The sequence below is a fragment of the Bidens hawaiensis genome, unplaced genomic scaffold (assembly GCF_021521415.1).
Source record: "Bidens hawaiensis isolate Kalapana, Puna unplaced genomic scaffold, B.hawaiensis_p1.1 tig00419464_1, whole genome shotgun sequence".
In the NCBI taxonomy this organism is placed as follows: domain Eukaryota; kingdom Viridiplantae; phylum Streptophyta; class Magnoliopsida; order Asterales; family Asteraceae; genus Bidens; species Bidens hawaiensis.
In genome coordinates, this window is record NW_027504872.1 from 163,323 (window position 1) to 173,103 (window position 9,781).

Here is a 9,781-nt window from a genome sequence, read left to right on the forward strand (position 1 = left end):
AGCCTGCGTGAAGACATCTTGTTCCTGCGATGCGTGAAGAGAACTCTTCTCGCAGCGCGCTAAGAATGAATGTTCTTCCCGCAATGCGCTAAGAATGTATGTTCTTCCCGCGATGCGCTTAGAATTCTAGGTTCTTCACGCAGCGCGCTAAGGATTTGTGATCCTTCCCGCAGCGCGCTAAGGATTTGTGATCCTTCCCGCAGTGCGCTAAGGATTTGTGATTCTTCCCGCAGTGCGCTAAGGATTTGTGATTCTTCCCGCAGTGCGCTAAGAATTGTTGTGCCAGCCTTCGCGCTCGCGCACTCAGCCTTCCCGCGCTTAACCCTTGATCTTCTGTTTATTCCAGCCTGTATGCTTTTGTGTTGTCTTATCTTCTGAGCTGTTGACCTAACCTATCTAATGTCTGAATAGTTACTTTCGGCGCAGCATGCGTACCAACCCCATTGGTTGGTAGAAAAAGTGACTGACATTATCTTTTGAGATCTGCTTTTCCATGCTTTAACCAGTAACTTTATCTGTCCTCTCCCATGCCTTTTTCTGAATCCTGTCAGCCTTTTTCTCTTTTTCCTTGCTGCCATATCTTTTGATATCTTTTGCTTTTGGAATCTTTTGCTTTTTGAGATCTTTTCCCCTTTTCTAGGGATTGTGTTCCCTAGGGTTTGCCTATAAATAGTAGTAGTATTTTCTTAACACTTCACACACTACACTTATTATCTCTTCCTCCCTTTTTGCTCTCTGCCGTTGTCCTCCTGCCGCCCCCCCTCTCTGCCTCCGTCTTCCTCCTTGTTCTTCCTGCTTTTCCGGTAATATATATTATATATAATAGTTTACTTATTAATTATGCTAACTTATAATCAAGACTTAAAACCAATCGTTAAAACAATAATCTTTAATTATAGGTTAACTTTGCTTGTTTAAGAGTTGATTCTTGCATATCTATCATCGCATCTTTATCAAGTGAGTTATCTCGTATCTAATCCCTTTTTATTTTAAATGCTTTGGGATGTTCATGTGTTCATACAAAACTTGAGTCTTAAACTGTTTATGAACTTTAGTCGCGCAGTATCCCATGTGTTGAGGACGTTTACTTGGCTGTTTATTTGTATGTGTGTATCATTAACCGCTTTGTTCGGCCTATTCCGAAGTTTTCATGGTACCATTAGATGAACACGGGAGACCTATCGTTTACGGTTTTCTTTGTTTACACTTGCACAGATGTTTTCTCGTTTTTGTGCTCAATTGGGAGCACGGATTGAACTATGAACTATGAGCTATGATCTATCTAGGCTTGATCACAATCTGATTGCACCCTTGTTAAACACCAGACATACACGTGTTGCGCGCAGATTTATGGCTATCTATGTATTGTATTAAACTTGATTTCTCACCAACACGCAAGTGTTTGACGTTTATTTTAACACATGTTCAGGGTTGCAGTAGCTGTTTTGGAGCTTGTGGACACATAGGACGTTTTTACTTTTGGACCTAGAATTAAAATGTATCAAGACAAGTTAATGTTGTTTGAATGTTATAATTTATAATATATTGATTTATGTTTGATTTATGTTCTTTATTTTCCCCGCTGCGCGTGCGCGATAAAATGTGTATTAATAAATATTGACACCAATAGTGTCGCGAGTAATGAAGCAATATGTGGCGCCCCGATGTATAATCCGCCTTTGGTCGGGGTGTTACACATACGCCCCCCCCCCCCTCTTTGCACTCAGGACCATTTTGTTATGAGTGGAAAACGGCCTCATTATCCGAGTATGTTGGTGCGCAATCCCAACCGGAAAGAACTCGTATTTCCTTTACACAAGTTTTCATGGAATTGTATGATTTTTATGTAGTATTTAAACTGTGCGAACTCACCAACTATTAAGAGTTGACATTATTTTATATATATGTTACACGTGCAATTATTAGAGTATGAAACAGATGAAGACACTAGACTTAGGATATTTTAAATAAGTATTTGAAATGTTTCATTTCCTTGTAATTTCTTTATTTGCAACAACTTGTGTACTATACGTCTTTAAATGAATTAATGATAATATTGTCACTTAATGGTGTCACATGTGTTTTGAGAAATTTGTACGTCGCTTCGGGCGTTTCCGCTTAAGATGGAGTGTTACAATTAAAGGTGCACAAATCGGGTTTTTTCTAATACCCGGTTTCGGGTTTGGAACCGGTTTCAGGTATGATCGGGTATTGAGAGAAATCGGGTAGGGTTCGAGTAGGGTATTGAGGAGAAAAACTCAACCCTATGTACCTGGGTAGGGTATGATCGGGTTCGTGTATAACCGAGTATGTGTCCGGGTACGACCGGGCATTTTTATACATTTTTAAATGCGTTTTAAAAATTAAATTTGCTTTGAAATTTATATAAGGTAATTAAAATATATTACAAAAACCATAAATCCACTTAAGTACAAATTATTTACTTAATAATATGCATTTTAAAAAAACTTAAACATAATATTTGTGAAATAAACATAAAAATATACTATAAAAACTCATGTATTATTGCGATTATTAGAAAATTGGTATTGGGTATAATCGGGTATGGGTATAGGGTATGACCGGTTCCGGGTATGGGTATTGAGCTCAAAATGCATACCATATCCATACCCTACGGGTAGGGTTCCAGTTTTGGGTATAGAATACCCGGGTATATAAAAAACCGGTTCCGGGTATTTTTTTCGAGTCCGGTTTTAGATACGGGTTTTTTTGTGCACATCTGGTTACAATAACTATTATTGTTCATGAATTCCATAATAAAAGTTTTAATATCAAAAGTTAAAGCTTCAAGTTAACATGTTTTCGCACTACCTTTTTTCTCCGCTTTAACACCGGTTTATTTTTATTTTTTGGACTTTATTGTGCCTTCGCCGTAAAACTTAAGGACGCAAAATATAATTTTTTCTAAATATAATAAAGGACCTTATAAAAAAATCAGAAGCAAGTTTGTAGGATTTTATAATGTTATTTTGTATGTGTATGTGCACATTACATGAGAGTGTATGATACTACGATATTCGTTAATCTTTACCTCTATTAACTATCACAATTTTTTATTTATTAAGTTAAGATTCAAATAACAAACTGAAGATAAATATAGAAGCAACTTTATTACACACATCATTACCCATGATATAATGCTTCTATAGGGCCGGCATACTCGACGAAAGCGGAGCTATTTGTGTCTGATTGAAGTATACACCAGAAGGCCCATCATCTGGCAACAAAGCAGCCATTACCGGACCTTTAGCACCTTGTTCCACTGTGACAAGTCCAGTTTGAGATGTCATATCGGTCATAACATACCCTGGATGCACACAGTTCACAAGAATACTCTTATACTTTCTCGCCAACAACCTTGTGTAAGCATTAAGAACAGCTTTTGAAACTTTGTAAGCAGAGACTGTGAGTGGCCATCCGTTCTCCCGTAACTTACCAGCCTTAAAATCACTCAAAAACCACTGGATTATCTCATCTATTCTCTCTTCAGTTAGATTGTCAACGTCGTTCAACTCTTCTTTCAACTTTTCATTGTGAAACCACTAAAAGAAAGAAAAAGCATGAATGATGTGTGGGTTTATTAATTATATGCGGATTTTCTTTGTTTTTGTGTAAAGGAGTCGATTACTTACGCATAAGTCTCCATAGATAGAGCTAACGTTCACAATTCTGGGAGATTTAGAGAGTTGGAGAAGAGGAATAAGCGATTCTGTAACCGCTTTGGTCGCATAGAAATTTGTTTTCAAACACTTTTCTCCTACTTCGTAAGGTTCTTCCACAATATTGGTTAAAATATCCGCCTTCTCATCGACGACTTGTAACTAATCCAATAACACATAACCACATCACATTATAAGGTGAATCACATGTATAAATAGAAGTCGCGATCTAGTTCAACTGAGTTTGAACCCGTGAAAATGGGTTCGTTTAGATGGTTTGAACCAGCTTTTAGTTCAAAGTTGCAAGATTGTTTATAAATATGATGAAGAGATTAAGCATATTATATATATACATGAATGCAATCAACATATTCTAAAACTTGAAACAAAACTATAAAGGTATACAAATTTATTCAAACTTCAAACTTTGAACCAATTTGTTAAACCGGATTTTAAACCATAAACCCTGAATCGGCTCATATAAATCTGAAACCAAATTTGTTTTTTAACATTCACAAATTTTTGTTTTTTAACGGCAAATATTACCCTTATTATACCTTACACCAATAAATCTAATATATTCACTTGCCAATTTGTTATTTTTTTTTGCTTAAATTTCAAAGAGTTGAATATATATATATTAAAAAATATATATTGGCTTTAAAAATTTCAACTATCAAATTTTGGTCGTTGTGGTCCGAATTAACAAAATGGTAACTTTTTTTTTCACCGAAAAACTCAATATTTTCGTCCCAAACCTCTATGAAACCTTAGATCGGGACCTTTATGAACATTTTTTTGGTAAAACCCCAATTATTGAGGTCGTCAGAACCTAGGTAGTAATCGTCGGAAAAACGTTTTCAGCCAGAAAACTCCTTTTTCATACTGAAACCATCGGTGGTGGTGTTTAGACTTTAAATAGTAGTTGTCAGTGGTGGTGGTGGTGGTGTTGTTCGGGTAGTGGCGGTCAACGGTGGTGTTCAAGTGACGGTGGTGGTGTTCAGGTGGCCGTGGTAGCGTTCAGGTTTAGTTTTCCGACGAAAAAAGAGTTTCCCAGCAAAAACATTTTTCTCCAGTGGCACGAGACTAACGAAGTTACACTTAGTCATGGATCGTTGACAGTACACATATTAAAAGATAAGACTGTCACCATTCATTTCATTAGTTGAGATTAACAATGACCAAAATTAAGATTATTTGAAACCAATATACCATATTATTCTATTATTATGAAGTTTGATTCATATGTAATATTAATAGATATATACACATTTAAGTGATTTGTTATTATCACAACCACCAACCGATAAGATATTATGTCTCATGCGGGGTCAAAAGGTGGGACCCACCATGAACTAAATGAATTAGACACCGCTAACGGGGTGATAGATGCTCAAGATAAGAAAATATTGTAATAAGAAAGAATTACAAATTTTAAAAAAATATCAAAAGATTTTCTGTACATGGTGTGTCAATATTCTTCACCCGTGATTCCGTGAAGGTTCAAGTCTCATAATAACATTGATATAGCATTACGAATACGATGCTAGTTGTTTCAAGTAAAAAGTTTATGTGAAAATACTTCTAATGATGCAGTTATCTTTGAAATAATATAATGGCATGGTTAATAATATGCATACAAAAATACTTACAAATCCTCCTCCAGCTACAAATTCTTTTTCATGTATGATAAGTCCAATTTCTGCTGCATTATTTATCTGTAGAAAATTTTAAATAGTTTTGAATTAAAATGATATCCTCCACACTTTCTTATAATAACTTAACCATAAATGTAAAATCTATTATCTAATGCTCTAAAATGTAAAAAAAAAAAAATTAAAATAATCTAAGAATGGGTTTTGCTAACCAAGATATCAAGCTTTCCAAAGTGTGTTTGGACAAATTCGGCCAAGCATGCGATACTAGATGGGTCATTGATGTCTAGTTGATGGAAAATCACATTTGAAAGTCCGGAAACATTGAGTTTCTTCACAACCTCTTCCCCGCGACTTTGATTTCTAGATGTTAATATGACCTTAACTCCATTTAAAGCAAGCTGACGACATATTTCAAGTCCAATTCCTCTGTTTCCTCCGGTAACAATTGCACATCTGGATTAAAAAATAAAAAAACAAAAGCAAAATTCGTGAGAATGCTATTAACTTTATTAAGTTTCCAATAAAACATGATAAACAATTGATTATGATAGATGACGTACCTTTGCTCCTCCATTGGCATATAGGAAGTAGATTTTGAGATATTGAGATGTAAGCAACTTCTCGTTTTAATAACAAGTTTAAATAACAAATAATATATGTATTCATGTGATAGTTACGTATGAAGCTTCTCCCACCACCAATAATACCTACACACATGTACCGTGCATTTATATCATGAGCTACTAAGTATAACATTTAAAACGTTGGTTATAATAAAGTATAAAGAAAATATAGACATGTTTCATTCATATGCATTAATGAAGTTATCATGAGCTACTAAGTATAACATTTAAAACGTTGGTTATAATAAAGTATAAAGAAAATATAGACATGTTTCATTCATATGCATTAATGAAGTTTGGGCTTATTTAAATGGGTGACTGATGTTGTAGAAAAATATTTTAGAAGTGTCTGAACTTGATAAAATTTTCAAATGAAACCATGAAATTTACATTACTAAACGAAAAAACGAGGATGACATAAGACATCCGGGTCCCTGATAACCTTCGCCCCAGTCCATATGTTATCCTATAGAGTGGTTTACTTATTGGATTAAAATAATTTTAATAATTATTAATTATTTGTCATTATCGGTTTCAACTAACGAAATGTTTGTTGACGTTCCCACCTTTGAACATATTTTCCACCAATGGACTCTGACGAACCGAATCCTAATGTCGTTAGTTGACGGTAGCCGTAAAAATATTTTTGGTCGGAAAACTCAACATTTTCGTCCCAAAAATCTTTTTAACCTTAGTTCGGATCTTTAAGAAATTTTTTCTAGTAAAAATCCTATTAAGGTCGTCAGAATTTTAAAAACACCGTCAAAGTCAGTTGATGGTGTTCAAGTGGTGGTGGTTGGTTGATGGTGGTGTTGTTTTTTAGTGATGGGTGCCAGCGGTGGTGTTCAAGCGCTGGTGGTGAGTAAGTTGGTGGTGTTGGTGGCCAATGGTAGTGTTCAAATGGTGGTGGTGGTGTTTAGGTTGAGTTTTTTGGGGAAAAATATTATTCCAACGACATGCAATTAACGTCGTTAGGATACAGCTAGTCATGGTCCGTCGTTGGTTGAAAATATGTTAAAAGGTGAAATAACTAGCAAATATTTCGTTACTTGTGACCGGTAATGATGACCAATAGTTGACTAATAGTTGATAGTTAAGACTAATTAAATCCAATAAACCTATACAAAAGTATATAAATCTTTATGGTAAGACAGCATGCAAACAAGACTCGATACCTTCGAATACTACTTCAAATTAGTCAAATCAGTGGATTCTGAATGTCAATTCGACCAAACGTTACATAGGCTTTTTTCATGCATTGATTTTGGGTAATTCTAACCATACCGCCGGTGTGGTTAGAAAACCGCACAAGACGCGACGATAAGGGCTAAACGCGGCGGTGTGGTCAATCAATCAAATCAACTATCATCTCACGGTTTCAAAACAGCATATTATTATCAATAATAATAATATTACTAGTATTAACCTAAGTTGATAATTATTAGAATTTGATTTAAATATAAATTTGTTTTAAATATATGATTATGATTATTATGATAAAAAATGATATATATTTAAATAAATATATAATTAAATAAGTGATTTTAGTCTATAATTTGAGGTGTTGGCTATTTGTTTAAAAAATTATTGTATGTATTATACATCTTCATTTTGCTTAGATTTTTGGTGTTTTGGAATCAAAGCTCTCCTCGTTTTCTTTTTTGTTTATGTAGTTAAACTAATATTATGATCATGTTTATGTTACTACTTGGTTGGATTTTAATAATTGTAACCTTTCAATATTAGAAAATATAAAAAACATAAAACCATGTGATACAAAATATAAAAGTTCATAACAAGTACATAAAAACTTCATAACATACAAAATATTAAAGTTTGATAGAATATAACAAAGTAGTCTAAATCAATATTTACACTACCGTGTCCCCGTCGGTTGAGGCTTAGGCGCCGCCCCTTGATGTGCTAGCCTCGTGATCAAAGCGTGGGGGAGGTAATGTGTAATCCTCCCCGCGTTGTCGGCTGGCCTCCCTCTCCATCATCCAATCCATTTGACGTTGCATCCGTAGCACCGCGGCCTCTACTCTCCGTAATCGTGCATCCGTGGCGTGGTCTAAACGCACAACGCGATAGGTGAGTGGTGCGCGCTGTGGCACTCGTGGCTGACATTAAAATGAGAATTAAACATTAATATTTAGACATAAACAAATAAATGTAAACGAGTTATAAAAGTAACCTGAACCTGCTCCGTTCCATCCGCCGCCTCATCCTCCCCCCCCCCCCCCCCTCTGTTCTCATCCCCCGATTGCTCTTCGTGGTTGTCGTCGAAGTGAACCTCCAAAGCAATCAATGGTGGAGGCTCGACTAATGGCACCGGTATGTACGGTGGCATACCGAAGTCTGTGAAGAGACTTTCTCTTCTTGTCCCATCGGGGTCCCTAAACTTGAGAACAATACGCATGCCCTGGGCGCTACCACGGGTGAGCTCGCGGGGGGATACTGTCGGGATCGTAAGGGTATCTAGCTGTGTTTCAAGTCCCAAATAATGCGCGATGCGCGTCACGTAGGGGCCACCGAGCAACGACCCTCTTCCTTGCCTGTGGGGGTATGTGGCGATGTAGTAGGCGAAGCCATGGGCGAGGTTGCAATCGATCTTCGTCAACAGGCACCGCAGAAAGAACAAGTCTGAGAGTTTGCAGTGGTCAGCACCTTGATGTCGACCTTGTACTGACGAGGCTATCAGCCTGTGTAGGTACCTGCACAACGAAATATAATATAAGGTAAATATAATATAATGTAACGTAATATATTACAATGTAACGTAATGTAAAGTAACATAGGTTCACGTACCTGTACAACGGGTCAATGATGTAGAAGGCTTTTTCTTGGCTACCTTTAGGGAAAGGCTTACTCGCAATAGCGCGCCACCAAACGCGCAGATAATCGTCCGCGGCCCTGCGGACGCTCGCGGTGTAGATCGGCTGCCGGACCTCCTCCTCGGTGTAAAAGCCGATCGCCACGGCGAACTCCTCCAATGAAAAGTACCGGTCGACCCCAAACATCTTGAACGAAACCTCCCACGCCCGACCCTCCGGGTTCTGATCTCACATCGGCACTTCTGGCCTCCCTGCCTCCCGTGGCCTGAAAAAAATAAACAATTTATTTTGAATATATTAAAGTAATGTGTAGGCGGTAAACAAAGTTAAAGTAAAAAGAAAAACACCTAAAACGGAATGTCGAATAAACCTCTAGCGTAAGCTCCCGGTGTGCGGGATAGTTCATCGTAAACATCCTCATCCACGGCGTGTCTTTGCCGACATACTCTAGCATCCTTTTGTCCTCGCCAACTGACTCCATAAAACTGAGGCTTAAAATGGTATTCGGCATAGGGTTCATCATTCGGATCTAGATGTACCGGTCGTGCTCGAGTGTCCCGAGAACAAACTGGGTGTGTGGGTAATTCACCAACACATCATCCCCTTCAATAGGTTTTGGCGGCTGTTCTCTCCGCCGCCTCCGTCTTGGCAGCTGCTCAGCCTCCTCCTCCTCATCCTGCTGGTAGATGATGTCTTCCTCTATGATGTCCATCTGTTTATCATATATATATTAAAAGCCACATTTTAGTTTTCTCAATAAACACAACTGTTGATGGATATTTGAAACAAATAAGATTTTTGTTTCAAATTTTCAAACCGACGGTATAAAACCTTACCGGACGAAAGATTTAATCGTATATATTAACTGTTTAATATTTCATAATATATATTATTTCTTTAAGTTTATTAAAAAAAAGGTGCATTGTATAAACCCGAAACCATGAAACCAAACCGTTAATAATGGTTCGGTTTTTGTGACATTCGTC

At 36.9% G+C, this 9,781-nt stretch overlaps 1 protein-coding gene across 1 annotated transcript; it reads right to left on the minus strand.

The window, feature by feature from the left end:
- Positions 1-3,057: 3,057 nt before the first annotated feature.
- LOC143609003 (short-chain dehydrogenase/reductase 1-like) lies at positions 3,058-9,507 on the minus strand. Its single transcript, XM_077083880.1, has 9 exons — positions 9,335-9,507; positions 9,166-9,286; positions 8,965-9,060; positions 8,652-8,675; positions 5,899-5,955; positions 5,548-5,796; positions 5,333-5,398; positions 3,654-3,842; positions 3,058-3,563 (listed from the first exon to the last, which is right to left on the minus strand). Exons 1-9 carry the CDS (start codon positions 9,505-9,507, stop codon positions 3,165-3,167), a joined length of 1,374 nt encoding a protein of 457 aa, XP_076939995.1. The 3' UTR covers positions 3,058-3,164.
- Positions 9,508-9,781: the final 274 nt, after the last annotated feature.